The 22,501-nt window shown below is 38.2% G+C and overlaps 1 protein-coding gene across 4 annotated transcripts in view; it reads left to right on the top strand.

Moving 5' to 3' along the window:
* LOC124156973 overlaps positions 1-22,501 on the top strand; it is a 158,337-nt gene that overhangs the window by 67,628 nt on the left and 68,208 nt on the right. For 3 of the 4 annotated variants that reach the window (XR_006864488.1, XR_006864489.1, XM_046531417.1), the window contains one exon: positions 2,764-2,893. Coding sequence is in view for 2 of the 4 variants with exons in the window: in XM_046531417.1 (XP_046387373.1) it covers positions 2,764-2,893 (130 nt within the window). In the remaining 2 variants the exon portion in view is untranslated. The remainder of the gene's footprint in view (positions 1-2,763; positions 2,894-22,501) is intronic. The other variant, XM_046531416.1, reaches the window with a different exon arrangement.

The raw sequence follows: 22,501 nt of genomic DNA, 5'->3' as shown, positions 1-22,501 counted from the left end.
TCACATCTGAAAATTTTATGAGAAGTGGATATAGATAATTCGCCATCAGAAACATTGTCGCAAAGCCACGTCTCCGTGAGGGATATCACATGGTGACTTCGTAGTTCATGAAAAAACGAGTACATTGCCCCAAGCTTGTTTATCAAACTACGTAAATTTTGGTAATATACACTCAACTTCGTTGCACACATTTTACGTAGAGAAAGGACGCAAAGAAACTAACACACCATTCATTGCATAACACTCAATTAGAACCTATGCACAAAATTTTTGGGATGGACTTGAAGTGACAATGGGAAAATACCGGAAGGGATGAAAAACGGTCGCCGGGGTGGAAGCAGGCCAAATCCCGGGAGCGACGAGTCACGTTGACCGAGAGTGTTGGGCCCGATTGAGAAGGGTGGCTAAAAAACACCAAAACCAGTATAAAGCACAGTAATAAAAAAAATTGCATTAACAGCATTTCTGCAACTCATCCCTATAAAGTGAAACACTATCTGCGTTGGAAAAACACAAAACATAAACGAAGACGTTGTAACCACAGAAATAAAATAATACTGTGGAGAGACATGCACGCCTGGCTTGCCTTGCCACCATCTTGCTCTCGTAATTAGCAACCATATATTGACTATGTAGATAGCTTTGAAAATATTAAAATATCTCTTTTTCTGGCATTTACTCAATTCCACCTCGGGACATTCTTGTCAGTACCTGAAATTGCAAATGTTTGCATCCGGATTACATTGAGGACAATCATTTTAAAGAGTGACCTAATGGTACATATTTTCCCTATTCATGTACGCCTCCATTGGTTTCGTAAAACAAATACAGATAGAGATTAAATTGAAAGTCAATTTCAACCAATACTCACACTTTTTAATGCTAGACTAACGTTTTATGTGTCAAATATTTTGCGCAGAATTTAGCCGCTCCTTCGGCTCTTAACACCAAATCGGGTACTCCCGGGCCGTAGTTTTGGTCCGCTGATAGGTCCTGCATCTCCTCTTGCCCTAAATCTTTGTCTCGACTTCAGCAGCCGGAGACGAGGAAGCATTGTACCTGTGGTAAAACTTGCACGCCGTAATGGATTGTCACAAACTTCCAAAAAGTGTAAATATGGCCAATTTGTAGCTCTATTATATACATGTCAAAAGGCAGTGGTGCCAAATACATATCAAATAATACACAAATAAATATACTTCCAAACCAAAGTACATACCTGTTTCCAATGCATAATATAACCCACATATTTGTAAGCCATTACGCTATGCATTCCAACTTATTTCGAAGTCTGTGCAAATATTGTCTAATTTACACGATAATTAAATTCACCTACATCTATATTACTCTAGCAGAACATCCAATTATATCAGCAATAATGAAAAAAGTGGAATTATGTTATTAAGAGCCAAATGATTAACATAAACAACATCATTATAGATCACTCTACGCAGGATAAGGTGGGATGACACCAGAGTTTTATGGCGATTAAACGAATTTTGGGATTGTTAAGCTGAAAAGGCTATAGAGATAAGACTGGTAAATGAAATGTCTGGATACTGGATATCCGATCAGCAGCTCTTGGAATCGACCTCTGAAAAGAACATTGATTTCTAGAGCTTTTTTTTACGCTGGTCCGTGGTCCTCCGCAACAAAAATCGGGAGTCAACAAATCCCGCCCCTCCTGATGCAGAGCTTCAACGGTGACCTCAAATATTCCTTAAGTAGCCTTGGGAATGGGTGACGAGTCGGAATACGAAAAGTCAGTGCTCATCGCGAGAGTGATGTCTGAGTGCAAGGAGGCATCGCGAGAATACATAGTTTCAGAAAATAATATCGGCAACCAGATCAGATCCCGAGCATCATTTCAACATCGCATTAATCATTTATATTCTTGTGACCATCGGCACTCCTTAGCATTGCAAATCGTCGTTGTTTTCGAACTGAATGTCCATCTTGCATATGACTGGTGGATGGAGAATACGGTGTAGATCCTCGCGAAAGGAAATGGTGAAGCAAGTAGAATTCCTTCCTCGTGGGGGATAGATGTGTAAAGGGACACGGCATCAACTGTTTCCATAAGGATGTCGCTGCCGTTGGGAATGTGGGAAAAATTATGAGTATCAAGAAAGTAATAAAAGCAATAATAAGAAAGTAATGAAAGAAGGGAGCAGCATTCCATGCCCACTTACAAGGTAATATATCATATTAGTATCTGGTAAAATTCAATTTTGTGTTTGTATCTGAAATAGTTTAACTAGTCTTAATTGATTGCATATAGATAGATAGAAGAAGGTAATACTTAGTTCACCGGGTCATCTAATCACTAATAAAACTGCCAACCTTCCCGAAAAGGGGTCCCATTGCTTCTGAGTTGTTGTGCAAGTCTAGTCACGTTGCGAAGTACTCACACCACACTTGTCAAACTTGCGTTGGAAGTGGTTGGTGGTGTTGCATCACACACCAATTACGCATTTCTTTATTGAGCGGCATGCGAAAAGGCATTTTCATGTTTTTCATCGTTGCGCGTGTTTCCAACGGGGAACGAGGTTACCTCGGAATGTGCTCTGGATATGATGTTTCGTAATAATCCGCACGCATTGTCGTCTGTCGGACCTTGTGCAAGGACTACCTTTCATCCTCTACTTTTTTCTTATGGCAAACATGAGTAATTATATTGTTGAGCAATAAATGTAAATCACATTTTCAGAATTTTAACTTTCTCTTCCTGCATTAACCTGTGGTTTTCTTCCGTATCCATAGGTTGCAGGTTCATTGCACTCTCGATTGCCATGGCCCTCTATCCATTGTGGTTCTCTGTGGCTGCTATTTTCTACCTGGGATTCCGCTTCATTTATCTCTACTACTGCAGTGCCGACCGACATAGTTACAGGTAAAGTAATGATTTGCAAATTTAAATCATAAGAAAAGTCATAATCATTTAGTTTCTATTTCTTGTTCTACGGTCGATCCTTCATTAAGTGGTATGAATTATAAAATTTAGATTAGTGTTAGATGTAAAAATTTGAATTCAAATTTTGATAAAATTGACACGTCCTTTCCCTTGGTGAATATTTTTACCTTGAATAATCTAGGCAAACTATTTTTGTCCACCCATTGGTATCAAATTCAGTGTGGTTCAACAGGATTGAGGAGGTACTACATTTCCATCAAAATGGATTAAGCCAACGAATGAAATAAAGCCTCTTGTCTCTTAGACCAATTATCGCTTCTTTCGTCGCGTGGTGTGGTCCTGAAACTGGAAATGAGCTAATATTGATCGTCAGATGCTATGGAAACTCTCATTAAGGCAAGCCATATTTAAAAGTTCATATAAATTACGTAGGAAATTACATTTTATAATCAAAATGCAAGAAGAGGTATTTCCGAAAAATAAATTAATTCCTTAAGGAATCGAGACCGAATGCTACTGGCTACCTTTTTCTCACAATATATTCACTTTGTTTTATAATATTCATGGCTATTTCCTTTCGTAGATGTCCACTGCCATGTTAAAAGATTTCAGTCAATGAAAAAAAAGAAAAGCGCTGCAAATGGCTACCATGGAATTTCACGCAGATAGAATGCATTCACCCCTACGGTTATTATTGCCGTTATTTCACCGTTTTCTTCCTTGTTTTTCTATAAGCGTTCACTACAACACCAGGGCTTCACTTTAAATACCTTTTGCTCAACATTTTGCTCATGGTGCGCTCGCTAAAGACCGTGCTTTCTACTGCTTCTTACAACTCTTTCCCTGCTTTACTACAACTGCCTCGTCTACAAACGGCACTTCAGTATACATTTAAAACTCATTTCTGCTATTTATACTCAACAATGGCCCTTCCGTTCACACAGGGGTACTTAATTATGAGTCGCACTCAAGAGTCAACTTTTTTATTCCACTTTTATTTGCGTATATTGTTGTGGTAACGTGTATATTTTATGGCAGTAATTCTAAATCGATGGAAAATTTAGATGAGTAGAGTAAATTAGCAGTTTAATGAGTTTTGCGGGTAAATAAAAAAAATGACGAATTTTAAAGAATTAGTTTTTGTTATTTTTGGCGAACATTGGAGTTATTTTTATGCTATTTTCGATTTTAATGCTACTACAGGTCATTTCATGTGGTACACACATTGGTCACTCACACTTATTTATTATCGCTATTAGTGCAATCTTATGCATTTGTGCTTGTTTGAAGAAAACTATGCCGTGCGCAATAGCAAATGAATAGGCAAGAGTTTGCCACTTTCATATGAACACTAGGAGGACGGGAGTTTCGCGCTACGTAGAAGGACGGCTAGGGGTCATTTGACCCCTAAAATGTATTTGGAATAAAACGCCTAATTTTCAACCAATATTCAGTTTAATCGTAATAATTGTTGAATAAGTTCATTAAAAACACTATATAACATTATTAAATATTATTTCCATCGTCAAAAGTTAATAACAATTATTTTAAAGAATCATGAATTGAACCGTACGTAGTACAGTGAGTCCTCGTTTAACGTTGTTGATTTGTTCCTGAAAAAGTCGACGTCAAGCGAAACAAAGTTAATCGATGCAGCGTTTCCCATAAGAAACAATGTAAAAAATTTAAATTGGTTCCTAGCCATGCTCCTAACAATCCATTTCTTCGTGAAGAATCCAGAATTTCCCGGGCGAGAATCCAAGGAGGCCAATTATCGGAGCCGTAACTTTAAGCACACTTCGTGACCAATCGGGAGACACCTGAATCAGGCCAAAATGAAAAAATCTGAATCTGACACTCTGAAGCACGAGGATGAAGGGCGAGTCAATTTTCGTGACGATATGAATTCTTTAACGCGGCGGAAATCGCGAGAAACATTCATTACCGATTATTCACTTCAGCATGATAACGATTCATTCGAAATGAAACGAATTTTCATAACGAAAAGGTTGGGAAGAAGGCATTATTAAATGAAATATAAAAACTAAAAAGAAAGTATTTTAATGGCGAAACATCGATATTTTCAGTAACAGAAGAAATTTTTATTGTAAAAACTCGACCTGCAAACCTAAAACTCGACCAATCTCTCCAGCAGTTGCATCTTATTCAATTCTTTTAATAATACCAAGTTTTTGTCCTAATGTCGCCGTTTTTTCTTCACGTCTGAAGAACCACCAGGATATCCACTCTTCTTCGTGGACATTGTTTTCGGTTGGCATCAGAAAAATATACGAATAATGGGTAAAGGAGGCGATAATTATTCACTCAGATGCATATTTAACATACGCTACCCACGCCACCTTTTTCTGTCGAACGAAAATTACCAATCGCATTAAAATAGTAATATTTACTATACATCAGATGCGCTTGCGTCCTATTTGCCATTCATTTTTTTCGCGGCGCATAATTTGAACAACGTTATCGCGAAGCAATAGCGACGTTAAATGATCAAGGGTTTCAATTTTTGGGCAACATTATCGTGAAACAACGTTAAATGGGACGACGTTAAATGAGGACATACTGTAGTTGATTGCAAATCAAATAATGAAAATACATACACTCAATACAAAAGTTGTGCTACATGTTCAAACAATAGGGGTACTGGGTTTACAAAATTTACATTAAAATTTTTAAAACTTATTACTTTGTTGTAAAACTCAGACAGGCAGTATTTTTTCAGCGCTGTTTCCACAAAATATTTTTTTGCGCTGAATGCGTTCATTGGAAGATTTATTCATCTACATCTTAATCTACTCACTAACCTGCAAGCCGCTTAAAAGCGTGTGGCAGGGGGTGTTAAGACACCAGCCATTTGCACATGAAAAGGAATTTGGAAAATGGAAAGGAAATTGGTGCAATGATTCAATTTGACGGTATTTGGCACCTTTTTCTTTTTTGTGCCCGTGGAGATATGGCTGTTGGATTTGGAGACGTGTAAATAAATTGATACATGTTATCCATCATGTCTACTCCCGCTTTGTTTTTATTATGATATAGGATGGTCTCTGGTATTCTTTTATTCGTTTCGGAAATGGTGTCGCCTGAGATCATGCTGCTGAGTGAAAGTACATTATTGTTCTATTTTGCCTGATTCTACGTAAGAGTATGGCTTAAGGTATTTTTGAACACTCGCGTTGAATGGATTACATGGCTATTTTAGGGGTCATGGATATTTGTGCGTCACGCCTGATTTTTTCAGATCGTCCATGCAAGAGAAGTATTCCATTTTTTTATGACTTCCTGCCAGCTGGATGGATGGAAAATAATTGTTACAAGTTACATTTATTCCTGCATTCTTGTATTTTACGGTCACTTTAGTAACTATTTATTTCCCCAAAGCTTGATTTGATGGCATATCATCATCTTTGCCACAATGTGGAATTTCATTTGGGCTGTATTTTCATTTCACATCTGTCAAAACCCAGTACTCGATTCCAAATTTGTCTGGTTTATTTGGAAATTACCTCATAAAAGGACAGCTGCATTTTGTTGGATAGAGCTAAGCATTTGCTATCACGCCAAAGTCGCCATCGGATTCACTATCTTGGACTTCGTCGCTTCCATCACACGCAGATATTGATGGATTGGTCTTAATGTCCTTGAACTGATGTTTACGATTCACTTCTAGACTGATCTTCAATATTCCCTACAGCTATTTGAATCGCGACGATTCTCTTCTTATGATATATTTCTCGATTTCTTACTTTCTTCCTCAACTCGTTATTGATATGAATGCAAAAAAATCTGCAAACGAAAGCGCATTATGGTAGAATCTTCTCTAGTTTTATTGGAGCTATAGAGAGCTGGAGAGCATTAGAAATTCATACAAAAGGACAACATTTTCAGAAGTAACGCTAATTGCTGTTCGAAAGGCAGGGACTCAACCGCCAACCGTATCCTGATTCGTATCTTCCAGGAACTTGCAGTAATTCTTCTTCTCCGACCTACGTGCGGATTGCAAGGGTAGGATTTACAGTAGAGTTTTACAGTCCACCCAATTCCTCCGCTCTCTGAAAAAGAGACAGGATTTTTCCCCCGGAAGCAGCGTGCAGTCAACCCGCCCCAAACCCCGACGGGGTCAGGCGGCACAAATGCTGGACACACGGCAAAGGGGCCAGGTCAAGTGACCATGCCTTCAGACCAGAAAAATGAAAGTTATTCGTAAACCTGATGAGTCGATATTTAAAATAATGTCTCTAAGAGCTCTGAATCTTGGACGACGGAAAACAATACTTGGGATACGTGACGATTTTCCGATGTGGGTAATATAATCATTGAACAATAAATAAAACAAAATTAAAATATCATAATTACATGAATTTACGCAAATCAAGGATTGAAAAGGTTTTTTCCCCCTTTGCTGCCCTAAAAATATCGAAAGATTGTGCACAACAAGTCGCTATACCTAGGTTTTCGAATACAGATAGGAGCCCTTGGGACGAAACTGGCATTGAACCGGGTACTTCCAGATTCAAAATAAAGCAAATCATCTACCACACTAGCCTCTTGCTGATTTTATGATACACATGGCACTCAAGTACCCACGGGCAAGAAAATAGCGCGAAAACTAGTTGTGGGTCAAGTGACCCCCAGCCGTCCTTCTAGGCATAACACGTCATAAAAATTTAAAACAAAACATTATTGTTGAATTTTCACTAATTTATCAAAATATAGACCAAAATGAACAAAGTCAAAAAGTTTCAAAATTAAAAAAAATATTTTAATAAGAGGAAAATAAATTTGAATTCTGAAAATGGGTCAAATGACCCCTGCCGTCGTTCTAGTGTTAAAATAAAACTTAATAATTTGCTCACAAAAACTTACTTATGGCATTTGAGTATTCCTGTTTTTCAGTCGATTCAATTTTTATATGTATTCCTATGTCTAGAGCAGGGAACCGCACTATTCATATTTCATTAACTAGCATATGTACTATTTGTAGTTTTCTGAACTCCGTGAAGGTAGATGGTCGAAGGTTATTTTAATTTATATTTATTACATACAAATTAGAAATTACTTGTTGTGAGCATAGTGATTATTACGCTGTGTGCAAGATTATGGCGGCCCCGTGGCATTTCATGCCCAGCAAGTTTTACATCTTTTCATAGAAAGTAGGGGTCGGAAAAAAAACTTGCACGTACATACTCAACGCACAGGCTCTTATTTTAAGTTGGTATGGCAATATGGGGTGCAATTAACAGCCTTCTCAGGTCACTTTTGTTTGTAAAATATTAGTTTACTTTTTTAAGGAATCCATACTCTTACTGAGCACTATCTATAAGGTAAAATTAATTGCTTTTAATCGTTTTGCGGGCCATTTCGAAATGCCGTTAAGGGATATGTACGGGCCGTGGATTACCCACGCCTGGTCTTCAAAAATGAAGGTTGTATTGGTGGAGATGAAGCCTAGGCTACTGAAGTGTTACGTAGCTGCTGCTTAATTGGGCGAAATTGCCGGTTTGGTTATCGAAAACGTAAATTATTTCACCTTTTTTTGATTATTCTAATGTGTGAAGTATGACAATTTTAAGATCCACCAATCCCACTTCCATGTTTTTTCTAAAATGCTCACTGAAGAGTTTTTAAAGCGAGGCCTTCGTAATGGAACATGTACTAGAAAATCAAAATCGAAAGGCATATGCGCTAGTTGCATAAATTATGTTATTGCGATAGAAAGCTACGCGTAACTATATCTCATAAATGCAGAAGTGAAGGAAATGACGTCAAGTACTAAATTTTGGGGAACACTAAGTCCATTGTGGATTTCGTTTCCAATTTTTTCAAACTAAGAAATTCCAGAAAAATTTTTTTGAGGACCAACTTCTGAAAGAAATGAACGTCGACTAATGGAATTTTGGATCTCGATGTATGTTGCGAATCTCGATCATAAACGCACACCTCCCACATAGCATGTTAGCTTATGTCAAGCTTGATTTTTCCTTGCCATGTCAAGGTTGAATGTTTCAAGCCTGAGTCCAGCGTATGTCAAGCTGCCAAACTTGATTTTCCCTTTTCGTGTCAAGGTTGAAATATTTTCTGGTCAGAAAGCTCAGTCACTCACAAAACTCACTTACAACTCACCACTCATATATAACACTAACTCACTCACCTGTGGCTAGCAAGAGCACACAGTGTTATACCACCTTTTATTACCAGCTTGCATTGCTATGCGGGAAGGTGTCATACCCTTGATTCAGGCTTGTTTTTTCAAGCTTGCAACAACCTTGACTGGTGGAGACTAGTTAGCTTGATTCAAGCTTGAATCAAGCTAACAGGCTTGTTTTTTCCAGGTTGCTGCAAGCTTGCAGCCTTGATCAGTCAAGCTTGATTCCAGCTTGCATTGCTATCTGGGCTATCACTAACCAAGCTTGTCAGGACAAGCCTGCAAGCTCGCGGCAAGCTTGAATCAAACCTCCTAGTTACGCTTTTTCAAACTTGTAGCAAACTTGTCGCATCAAACCTGCGGCAAACTTGTCACATCAAACCTGCAGCAAACTTGTCATGACAAGCCTGCAAGCTCGCGGCAAGCTTGAATCAAACCTCCTAGTTACGCTTTTTCAAACTTGTAGCAAACTTGTTGCATCAAACCTGCGGCAAACTTGTCACATCAAACCTGCAGCAAACTTGTCATGACAAGCCTGCAAGCTCGCGGCAAGCTTGAATCAAACCTCCTAGTTACGCTTTTTCAAACTTGTAGCAAACTTGTCGCATCAAACCTGCGGCAAACTTGTCACATCACACCTGCTGAAAAAGTGTAGTGTCACACCTGCTACATACTAGAAAAACTAGTTCCACACCTACCATTTCTGTAGTGACACTTGCTGAGGGAAAACTGCCTTAAAATTTCTGCTAAATAAAATGCTCTCCTAAATAATGATCAATTTACAACAACAAAATTGAAGATTTTCCACTCTATCAATTGTTAGTCATTTCACATGCACAGAATTTGGGTGCTAGAATTATACAATAAAATGGGCAACAAATAAATGCTGAAGAGTTTATTTTTCTCATTATTTATGTACATGTTGAGGCAGCGGTGGACATACCAAAGATAGATATCTAGTCATCGATAGTTAATCATTATTAATGAAGTGAGTGAAATACTTACAAACTGAATAGGAAACATCTAAGACAGAAACACTTAAAAAAATTTATGACCCCCTAGGCCACACATGGTAATAACTAAATTACAGAAATCTTCAAAAGGTAAAAACATATTGCTCGAATTTTATCAAAACATTCAAAAGTATGCTGATTGGCTTTGAGGATTTAAAATTAAAACTTCATTCTTTTGAATTCTTGTTAAGTTATGGGAGTACAAGGCTGGGCATGGAACTTACATGGTTACATACTTATAGATCGTTACTGGTGAACTTATTAAGCAAAATTATTGTCTTCATCAGCCTGATCCTCGGTCTGTTTATCCTGCCAATCCCTGAAGAGAAAATAGTAATTACTCCATGTGAAATGATATATCATGTATCATTTGCTTAAATCAGGGAGGTAAATTGAGAAATTATTAACTAATATTCCAAAAAGAATAAGCAATCAGATTCAATAAATAAGATGTCCATATTGTACCCCCACATTCTCATAATGGCAGTAAATGATTCAACTTCCATGGAACATTATAGTGTATACCTATTGTAAGAGGGAATGGAAAATATGAAGAAAATGTCTGGGATGATCGAATTAATGTGGCAGGGAAATGAGAAGCGACTACTTACATTCTTATTTTCCTGACTTTAGCCAGGTTGAGCCAATTACTCAGACACCCTTTCAGCACCACATCTGATGCATCAGGGTAGACCCTTCTGCATACACCTATGAAATTATAAAAAAAACATACTTAATGCGGTACGTTAAAAGTTCATTTCAATGATCAATTATTATAATAATCTTAGAATATCTTATTGGATGCACTCACGAAAAATAACAGGAGACACTGAAGTGCTATAAAATGATTTCTTAACCGAATTCTTCTGAAGTTTGCCCGTAAGGGAATACAGCTCTGCTACATAGTCATTCTAAGACGACGCAACATATTTTGTAGAAGTGTTCATTCATTTCTTCTACCAACTGCTACCAAACATTGCATCTAGAGATAAAAAAGATCAGATCAATTAAGAGTTAACAGCTTATAAAAGAATAACAAAAATCATGTTTATAGCCAGAAGAAAAATTCACCAAAAAAATTAACACAATTGTCATGGTTAGTACGCACATGTAGTATGTGTGCAGAAGTGCATATGAAATAGCAAAAGTCCAATCATACCATAATTGTTAAATATTTCATTGGACAATAATCCATACGCACTTCAAAATTATGTTGTACTTGAGTATTTTTATAGCACTTTGAATTCCAAACACCGAGTGTCTGGCGAGCTCCAGATTTACATCGATTTTGAAACTTTCTTACAAAAACTTAATTGTTGTTTCATTAAAAAAATCATACATTGTTTGAATCAGGATGGCAGCACACAAATTATCATTATTCACTTACCAACTTTGGCTCAAATGAGGGATCTTCACTTATCCTACGGCAGAGTTTGATGAAATCCTCATCTGCTGTCAATGGCAATTACGCCTCGCAATACTGAAAAATGAATTTCCTTCCTCCTACTGCTACTGAATTTTCGGCACAATATTCCACGAACCGATAGTAGTTGAATGATACTCGTTCTAGGATCGCAGAAGCACTACTTCTTCACTAATTTTTCATTGTGTCGTGCTCGCTGTCGCTGTGTTTGTTGTTCACTAACTCGTAGCATTCTTAGCTTATCCGCTTCATTTCCAGTTGTTCTATAACGAAATTCTGCCACAGCAACACGGCTATTTATTATTATCTGTCTCTCTCTGCTCATCAGTGCGGTTAGCTCGTCTCACATTTGATTGAACTCAACGACGCAACGTAAGTTTGGTCGCCATCTCCTTGACATTGTAAAAAATTAAAGAATAGGAAGTTCTCGTGCAGTCAGCAGTTAATAGTGTGACTAACTTAGACTACGTATGCAAATGATTATATAGACTTAAAATATAATAAGTATACTAACGAAAATAGTTTAAAGTAAGTTTAAAATATTTCACCCACTAAATTTATTAAGAAATTATGATATAAGAGCATTTTAACAACTAAATCTAACGATTTGTTCTGTGAATAAACTTAAAAAGAGAATCAAACTACGTAAACTGATGGTCGTTAAGGGGATTGTAAATCAAAAAACTCTTGACTCAATTCCGCTGTGTTAATGACTGTTTTTTCAAAACTCGGAGTAAACAACGTGAAAAGAGAAAATCAAATCCAATATTATAATTATTTTTTTCAAATTAAATATCTTTCCCCTATATGTAACAAATATCTCTAATTTAAATATTCAAAAGTAAAAAGATCTGCAGGCATTGATAACGAACTATAAGTGAGTTTCTCATAGAAATGATTCTCGGCCCATTCCAGGGCCTCATGGGCCCTATGGAATAATAATTTTACACTTTTAACCCTACCTGAGCTTGCACTAATTTATGAAAACCAAAATTAATGAAATCGATCCAGCCTTTATTATCCAATCGGTCGAAATCGGTCCAGGTATTATTTTTTTTATTCAAAAGATATATTTAAATTTCCATAATTTAAGATCGCCCTGACAAATATTTTTTTAACTCAAATATTGCTCGAACGACTAATTTGTTGACATTTTGGTTGTATTCATGCATTTTTAAATGGTAATTGTAAGAATAAGTGAATATTTAGACTGTGCTCAAGTTTTGATGGAAATATTACAACTCCAAAACTATTTAAAAACTATGTATTTATTAAAGTTTTCACTGGGATTTGACCCATCTGATTTGTTACTTAAGTATAAAGTGAGTACTTGTTGAAATTGCATGGGAGTAATATATTTACTTGAACTCACTGCCTCGTATTTATTGTGATAATTAATTATTTTGATTGGTATTAATGAAGTTGGTGGACGGAAAAAATGGTTCTATCTTATGTAATCGGTCAGAGAGAGTTCTTATTATGAAATCATATCATCCCTACACATGGATGGCCTGTAACATTATTTTATGCACTCTTTCATATGTGTAATATCTATTTTTTGCGTTTGGTAGGTTATTAGACTTGATGACAGAATTTTTAAAATGAACATCTTTGTATCAGTAGCCTTGATACGATGAACAATGTCTTTCTTGTTGGTGAAAAGAAATTTTAGTTTTGGCATTAATTCAGGATTGCCATTATTATTATAGATTCGGATGTGATGCAAAAACATGTATTTACCAGAACTATGTATACCTAAAATTCTTTCAAAGACACCAAGAGAATCTCACGGTCTCAAGATACTTCTAAAATAAATGTTGTGAAACAAAATTCTTGAACGTGCCTTATTTCACCTGAAACTACAAATGGCATGAATACAAATAATTTGTTATCTTTAACCCTTAACCAGTGACTTGCAATTCTTGTTACACTACCAGTGACGTGCGGTCTGGGAAAAAACATGTTACATGTCTTGAGTGAGACTAACGAACAGCAATTCATTTTCACTAAAGAGATATTATTATAACTTCCCACTATTGTTCTGACGTTGTTATAGGAGAGATGTATTGCAATATCAAGCATATACATATTTCTGTTTATTCGGTCAATAAAAAATTTATCTCGTCTATTATTTGCAATATTTTCATTTTGATGAAAACTTTGCGATAAAAAGAGCTTAAGGTAAGTCTGGGTGAGATTCCCCACCGGGAGAGAGGCCCAGATCATGGTAGTTTAAAAACAAACCATCAGTATGCTCTGCTGGTGGTGTCCGTTAATTAATTTGACAACTAATATCAAGCCTCTAAAGTTTTGTGGTGATTCGTTTTTTTACGCTACTTTAGAACATAATTTGAAGTGAGACTCCGAATTTTCCGCTCTGTTATAAGGTAGAGCATAATGATTCTGGTCGGCATCAGTTAAAATGTTTGAATACTTTGAATTAACGGGTGAAAACTTGCTGCAGCATGTTTATCAAATGCCCAAAAGCAGTGACAAGTCATCTTAGACCATGTGTTGGCCCGCTGGCTGTAAGGGCAACTCCACCGTACTGAAAGGAGAGATGCCCCACCTCTCCTCGGGATAGATGCCCCAGTGCTATCTTAAGGTATAGATGCCCTACCTGTATTGTTTTCAATTAATTATAACCAATACGATAGAAGCAGTGGCTGATGTATCGGGGGGATCTAGAAGGGGGATAAATTGGATATATATATATATATATATATATTACACACACGTTTGAAATAAACTCACACGAGCATTATAAATAATGTAAAAGAACTTCTTCTTGCCCTGGGGTGGGCACACAAAAAAACTTAGAAATTGACAGAAAAATGAAAAATAAAATAAAAGTGAGGAACTTACGGGGAAAGGTTGTTTTTACAAATTTTCGATGGGACGCAGCCCATCTTTCTCAAGTGAGAAGAGGAGGGAAAGTGAGGAAAGGGCATAAGGAAGGGTGCAAGGCAGAGGGCTAAGATGGAGGGAGGAAAAACGGTGGACGGGGATTGGTTGTTCTTTCTAGTGGGTGCGGTTGATTCCTGGACCAGAAAACGCACGGAAAGCCCATATGCATGCCTGTTCCAAGTCCTTCAGTTCTAGGGGGGTGGTAGACGGGGGGAGGGAGGCTAATATTCCCACTTTATAGCAATGGTCAAACAGAGCTTTGTGGGAGGAAGCATGAACGGCGACTGGAAGGGAAGCAGAAACAGAAGAAACACTATTGCATGAAGAGCGATGCCCGTTCATTCGGATGCAAAGGGGAGTGGTGGATAAGCCGATATAAAAAGCGGGGCATTTCTGGCACAACAGTATATACACAATGTTTTTTGTTGTGCAAGAAATGTCCGACACTGAGGGGAGAGGGAAGGCAAGGAATTGATCGGGAAGGGGTTCGGTGATGAGGATGTGACAAGTTTTGCATCTTGCATGGTTGCAGGGCGAGGGCTGTGGTTTAATATAGGTACTTTGTTTGGGCAGTGGTTTGGTTGTTTTTAAGATGCTGGCCAGATTTGGTGGTCTTTTAAAAACGAGTGAAGGGCATCGCGGGAAAAATCTGGAAGTGGTCGTGTTGTCTGAGAGGATGGGGAAAAGGTCTTTTAGGGTCCTACGCAGTACGTCCACGCCCGGAAAAAAGGTCGTACAGAGAGAAAGAAACTGCGACGAATTGTCCCCGCCTAGTTTTTTCGGGACATATGATTTTTTTCGGATCTTATTCCAGAGGAGGGGTTCCAGGTAACCCCTTCTCCTGAGAGCATGGTGTAAATTTGAAAGGAATCTATTAAGGGAGTCTGGATTATTACATATTCTGTGACCACGGATGGAAAGAGAAAAAGGGAGGGAGCGTTTTGTATTTGTCGGATGACAGCTGTTGTAGTGTAGATATTGCTGTTTGTTTGTGTTTTTAATGTGTACAGATGTGTGAAATTTATTTTTTGTGAGAAAGATGTCCACATCAAGGAATGTGACATGAGTGGAGGAGGAATATGAAGTAAAATTTACAGATGAAAATGAATTGAGGCAGGAGATGAAAGTGATTAGGGATTCCATGCCATGTGGCCACAAAAGAAAGATATCATCTATGTATCGGACCCAAAGGGTGGGTGTGAGTGGGTATTCGGAGAGAAAAGACTGTTCTAGGCGGCCAAGAAAAAGGTTTGCATAGGACGGACTGAACCGGCTCCCCATAGCGCACCCCCTAGACTGTGTGTAGTGATTGTTATTGAACGAGAATAAATTGTGTTTCAATATTATCTCGGAGAGGTCGACGAGAAACTTTGTGCTCGGAATCTGTGGAGTGGAGTGCTGCTCAAGGAAGTGTTCGAGAGCGGAGAGGCCTTCTGTGTGCGGTATGGAGGTGTAAAGAGATGTGACGTCGATGGTCGCCATTATGACGTCTTTGTCTCCAGGAAGGGTGGTCGAGTGAAGGCGTTGGAGGAAGTGATACGTGTCTTTGATGTATGAGGGAAGAGAGTGCAGTATGGGTTGGAGGTAATGGTCAACAAAAGCGGAAATTCGTTCTGTGGGAGATTGAATGGAAGAAACTATCGGACGGCCGGGATTATTAGCTTTGTGTATTTTAGGTAGTATATAAAAATGAGGGCTTCGGGGGTTGGAAGGTGATAGTAATGCGATGTCTTGGGTTGTTAGTCCTTCATATGGTCCGTTTTCCTCGAGGAAAGAAAGAATCTTCTCTCGGTATTGGGGATTGGGATCAGCAGGGATGGGTTGGTACGCTGAAGCGTCGGACAATTGCCTAAGCGCCTCGTTGTTGTAGTCAGCTGCATTCATCACGACCACCGTAGACCCTTTGTCTGACGGAGTGATGACGATGTCCGGGTTACGGATGAGGGAATTTAATGCCAACTTTTCTGTTCGCGAAAGATTGTCCCTAGGTTTAATTGATTTAATGAAAGATTTGTCCGAAAATTTAGAGAGGAGGAGATTACTGAAAATTTCAATAGGATGATTGGAGGGAAGAGGTTTGGGTTCGTGCGAAGAAGGAGGCTTAAATCTCATCAGTGCACTATGGACGGTAGAAGAATGTTGGGTGGGGTTAGGATGGGTCTCCCAGAAGAACTTCCACTTAAGTTTACGGCAGAACTGGAGTGTATCTTTCAGAATGTGAATGGGGTTTACTTTCGGCGTGGGGCAGAAAGAAAGCCCTTTGTGGAGGAGAGAGAGCTGGTCAGGAGAAAGGGTGGTGGAAGAAAGGTTGACTACACTCTCTTCCTGGGGTTCCAATCTCTCCTTGGGTATCCAATTTACGCAGGATAGAATGGTAATTTTTTCCGACCCCCACTACTGCTGGAATTTTTAACCCCACTTAGCCCCCCCTGGTCCTTATCCTGGATCCGCCACTGGATAGAAGTAATATTAGTAAGTACGTCAATAGAAGAATGCTAAAGTGAAAAGTGCCTCCTAATTTTTTAATTGTTTTGATAGTCTGATTTGTGGAGATGGGTATGGAGACGATCTCTACGATTATCGAATCAATTTATTAGAGCTTTTTATGCCATGCCCCTTACAATCTTAGCCCATGACTTATTGAGCATCAGACATTAGCATCAAGCATTAACAAATCAGCAAGGCCTCCTTGGCTACAAAGTAAATAATTATAGAAACATTCGCAACAGCTTCATCATCATCTTCTAAAGGTAATCACTTGTTGCACTATTGAGAACTTTAAGAGATGGACTGAAAATAATTGAACATGAAGAAAAGAATCCGGGCTAGATACGCATGAATATTGCAGAGCGCCTTGGGTTGTCCGCTACCATATGACGGTAGGGGTGGGGGTAGAGTGAGCTACCTGGAGAAAACAAGTAGAGATATGAAGGCGAAGATCCAGGTGGGCGTGCCACTGACGATTAACGCAACATTGTTCACGCTTTACATACTACCTCAATTATATTAAAAAGATATTCATTAGACAGGAACAATTCAAGTAACAGACTATTTTTGGCCTTCGTCATCCATCTCACAACCAGTCACTGTGCCGGCGAATGTGGTTGTTTTAGGCACAACATGCACATTGCTCTCGTGAACACGTGTACTGGAAATGGTGTTTGATGGATAAGAATTTTTACATCAGACTGAAATCCATAATAGCAGTGTAAATGCCGAGTGGAGAGCAAAAATTTTTTTAGTGAGGTGGCGTTTTCCTTCAGAATTTTGAAAGAGATATGGGTCGAATCAACAATATGACCTATGTGTCTTGATAAAGTACTACTATTCCTGTTATTATCTAAAATATTGTTTGAAACCTTTAATGAATATCTTAATTACTCGCCAAAATCCTGCATTTCCTGGGACATAGGCCACCTAGCAAAAAATAAAGCATTGATCGTTTTTCCGCATTCATTTTATAATCGTATCGTTATTAGGAAAAAAAATTTTTCTCCTAGTGGAGTTCCAAAAAAGTAGGGTAGTCTTAGAATCGTGTTCGCCTTAGATTTGTGCTAATACGGTGTATGAAATTGTTTTTCGAGTTATTATGTTCTATAAACAATTTTCATAGAATATTTTCCGTTAAATAAGAAAGAATCAATTTATTATATTCTATAAACAATTTAAATAAAATATTTTCTGTTAAATAAGAATGATTGGGGTGGGGAAATTCGGTTACTGTACAGTAATAACAACGTGCGCAAAAAACAATCTCTCGGCGAGGAATTAAAAAAGGACCTCGGGTGTCCGGACGGAAGAAGGTCCGAAAGGTATTTGGCGTCCAGGCAAGAGCGCGGTTGGGCTGGTCCTTTAGTCGGCCCTGAATTTTGCAAACGATAGATCACGTCATAACAGATATCACTTTTCATTGCGGCGTTAACATTCACGGCGTTTGTCGCGTACGTTAATTTTCTGTTGATATACGGCCAGTGATTTTCTTGTTGTTGGCTTATTAACGGACCGTGAATTTAGCGAAATTGAGACTGTGAAAACCTGAAAAATAACCATGAAAACCGGAAAAATAACCGTGAAAACCTGGAAAAAGCCGTGAATTTCATTATTCAGGTAGAGTGGGAACCCTGATCGAGTTGAATCACCATCGACTTGTACGCATACTGGAAAAAAGATTCTCCTCTTTTGGATGACCTCGAAATCCAAAATGTGCGCACGGGAGGCTTTTTATAGGCTCATAAATCCCTTGTTTCGCCGAGGCAACAGATAACGTTAAGTTGGCAAAATTCCAGAAAACCTCCCTTTTACTAGATATTCGGTAGTTTAGAATTCGGAATTAGCGATCTTCTGCTGTCTCTTTAGTTCACTCATCTTTATTAATGCAATGACGATTTTTCGAGTACCTGCTTACACCTTTTTTATTATATTAGAAATGCTTTAGTCACCTACATGCCACTTTTACAGAAAAAATTTTAAAATTTCTTTGAGGCCACTGAAATATGCGTAAATGGAATCACTAATTTCAATAATAATATTCCATGTGGGAATGCTTTTAAGTTGATCAATATTATGATTTTCTTAAAATATTTCGTTAAAACAATTGTCATCTTCTCATTACTTATTTTTACTACCCATTTTTTTAGCTGATTCCTGAAAAGTATTTTCCAACCTTAATTGGGCAAAGAACATTTAATCAATGAATTTTTTGCTGCATTCAGCACCTTTTAGTTACTTACAGTAATATTTTTTATTCATAAAAAGCCATTCCAATCATTAAAGACCCTAAAACCTGAAAAAAATGGCAGGTCCTCATTTAGTGTTTTAAATTTTGTCCCCGCTGAAAAACCTTAAATCAGGATTCTGCTGTACTGTGTCCATGGTCAATTCAGAATGGATTAAAATAGTGCTACGAAATTTTAACTCTAGATAGCTGATGCCAGATTCAACCAAAATTACTAATGATACAGTAGAACCTCTTCACATCGTAATGGAGGGGAGCAAAATTAGGGCTATTTGATGCATGGAGGTTCACTATAGAGAGGTTTTAGTGATAGGCACCATTTTTATATATCCTTCGGAAATGAAAGGCAATACTGTCTTTTAAACCATTATATTTATGTGTTTAAACAAACATGCATGCATCAGTGATTAACATTGAACATATATAAAGCTGGTTTTAAAAAGTGTCTTCGACGCGAGGATTGGGAAGTCGTCAGACACTAATGTTCCTCTGGTTTAAATAATTCAAAACCTATGGAGAGTAATTCATTAAGTCCAAATAAAAGCCCGTTTTGGCAATAAACAGTGATAAATATAGCATTAAAGGTTATATTGACGAATTTCATAGTTTATCTAAAGAATTTTATGGTTTTACTATGAGTGAGAATGATCAACAAATGTAGAGCACATGCAACCAGCGTGCCACCAAAGATGTCTTCCTGGAGTGGGGCGTGCTCACTCTTGTGACGATATCTCGAGAACCACTGGTCACAATTGGAATATATTTTAGGAGCAGCATTCCAAATGTCCAGTGTATCATTAGTTACTGTAGAAAAACAGTTGAAAAATACCCTCACCTTTGTATCGCCATTCCTATCCGAAAAACAGCCGAAAATACCAAAATTTCTCAACTTTGAGTGCGATGCAGCACGTTTTCCTGTCATCCAATTGCAATAATATTTTACAGCCGATATGTTTTCACATACCAGTTGGCATAAAATGAGGGGGCGTCCCGAAAGAAATTCGAAAAATCAAAAAAAATAAGGACCACCCTAATGCCGCATTCTTCTATTGAGAAACTGAGACGAATTCTCTTGTTTTTATGTATTTGTGCGTAATTTAATCATGTATATTTGGTATGGTTTTTTTTTAACAAAAGCGTGGTTTCCTTTTTTTTTGCCTAAATCGAAAGATTATTACTCCTGGAGCACATATTTCACACTTTTAGATTTTTTTAATGACGATATATTAATTTCACGGTTAAATGAAAAGTGAAAATTTACAAGCGAGAAAAAACGTGACGACTAAGTATGAATGCTGGGAAAACTCTGTGTGACGTCGTTCTGGTTCCCGCCGCCACAGTGAGGTGACCTTTGGGCGAGGTTTTGAGCACTGATACGATGCAGGATGCTAGCAGGTAGCAGAGTACCCTGCTAGCTTAAAGCTTGGCTTAAATAAGGATTATTATTCCCCTATCAAACGAAAGAACTTTCCGAACTTAGATATTTGTAATGTGTGATTATTAAGAGATGTTTCCCTGAGCTCTGTGCCTCATGCATGCATTGGTAATCTCAGACGATGTAAAACTCCTATCTACTCGTATAGAAACTAGGTCCCTGTGACGTCACGTGGAGTGGCATCGCATGGGTGCCAATCTGGCTTTTTTCAAATGAGGATAAAATTGACCATTGCCATTCGTCTAAACTGGAATTTCAAAAAACCAAATAATTTGTATATTATGAATAAACTAATGGTGGGTGACGAATCGCAATCAATGCCTTTCGTTTTCTTTAATGAAGGAAGTTACCCTATTCCTAAAAAATAAACGGTTATACGAACATCATTAACACGAACCTCCAGTTTTTCGCTCTCACAAACTTCGTAATAATGACAGTCTATTGTAGCTCTCACAGCTATGTTTGCATTTGCTGTGTCTTTTGCGTTTGATAAATTTTTTAGTTACTCTGCATCCAGTGATTGTTACGTGATCAATTTTTCTTACTAAATTGACCTGTCATAAGACTGTGAATTTGATGGCGTTAAGACCCTGAAAACCTGGAAAAAACTGTGAATTTTATAATTTACTTGGAGTGGGAACGCCGAAATTACTAATGGTGTTTATTACTGAATCTCCGGCAGGCAAAGCATTGGAAGTGGAAACGTACTTTGAGGGCTGGGGGTGTGCGGAGGAGTGTAAAGCACAAGAAAAAATAAAAAGGCACGGTTGAACACAAGTATCAATCCATTAAATAACAAAAGAAACGGTCGATTTAGAATAAAAATCACCTCTCTGAACTTTGGTAGCGAGGAAACCAACTAAAGGATTTGGGGAAAAGACGAGGTTAGGAACAGGGATGGAGGATTGCTCTACCTTGGCTGTAGGAGGTAGCGGTGGTCGAAAAAGGTGCCTTTGGTCGCCTCCCGGGAGCAGCTCTTCTCACGCCCAGACACTCGACAAGAGTTCAACAGATTCAGGCTTCCAGTGGTGGAAGTTAGACATTATAATTATAGTATTCTACCGATTAAGGTAGGTTTCCATGGAGTACGCAAGAAGTGATCTGGGAGCCTCCCTTTCCTTCCAGCACTGCCTTCTTTAACTCACAGTAAGGCCTTCTCTCTTTCAATCTACCTAAAAATCCTATTCTTTTCCTTCCCCTCCCTCGTTTCCCCAACATTCTACCCTCTAACACCATTTTCAACATCCCCTCACCGCTAAGCACTAACTCCATCCAAACCTTCTGTCTCCTGCGTATCTCATCTAAAAGCTGCCTCTCCTCGCCAACCATATCCAGCACTTCGTCGTTCCTTTTCCTCTCCGTCCATTTCACCCTCTCCATTCTTCTCCATACCCACATCTCGAACGCCTCCAATCTTCTCTCGTCTTCTTTCCTCAGTGTCCACGTTTCCGCACCGTAGAGAGCTACACTCCAAATCAAACTCTTCACTAACCTCTTCTTTAAACTCTTACACAACGATCCTGTCAGAAGCTGCTTTCTGTTCATGAACGCCTCCTTTGCTAGTGCAATTCTCTTCCTAATACCCTTACTACTGTATCCGTTTTCCTCTAATGTGCTGCCAATCTGCTCAACCTGCTCAAGTTTTTCACCACCCACCTTTATCTTGACTCTCACATTTCTCGCTCGTGATGCTTTACAAAACCGCATAACCTTAGTTTTCTTGTGATTAATGGAAGTTAGACATATTTAAGTTAATAAAAGATCGTAGCACTTTTCCACAAGAATTTTTAATGCATACATTGCGTTTCGGCTCACTCAATCTGGCATTTACAAGGTTAATTGTGATTCATGCAACATGTGTTACATCGGTCAAAGAGGCAGAAGTTTCATTACCAGAATGAAAGAACATAG

The sequence above is a fragment of the Ischnura elegans genome, chromosome 4, assembly GCF_921293095.1.
Source record: "Ischnura elegans chromosome 4, ioIscEleg1.1, whole genome shotgun sequence".
Lineage (NCBI taxonomy): Eukaryota > Metazoa > Arthropoda > Insecta > Odonata > Coenagrionidae > Ischnura > Ischnura elegans.
The sequence above is the reverse complement of the archived record's forward strand: the minus strand, read 5'-3'. Positions and strand labels throughout refer to the sequence as shown.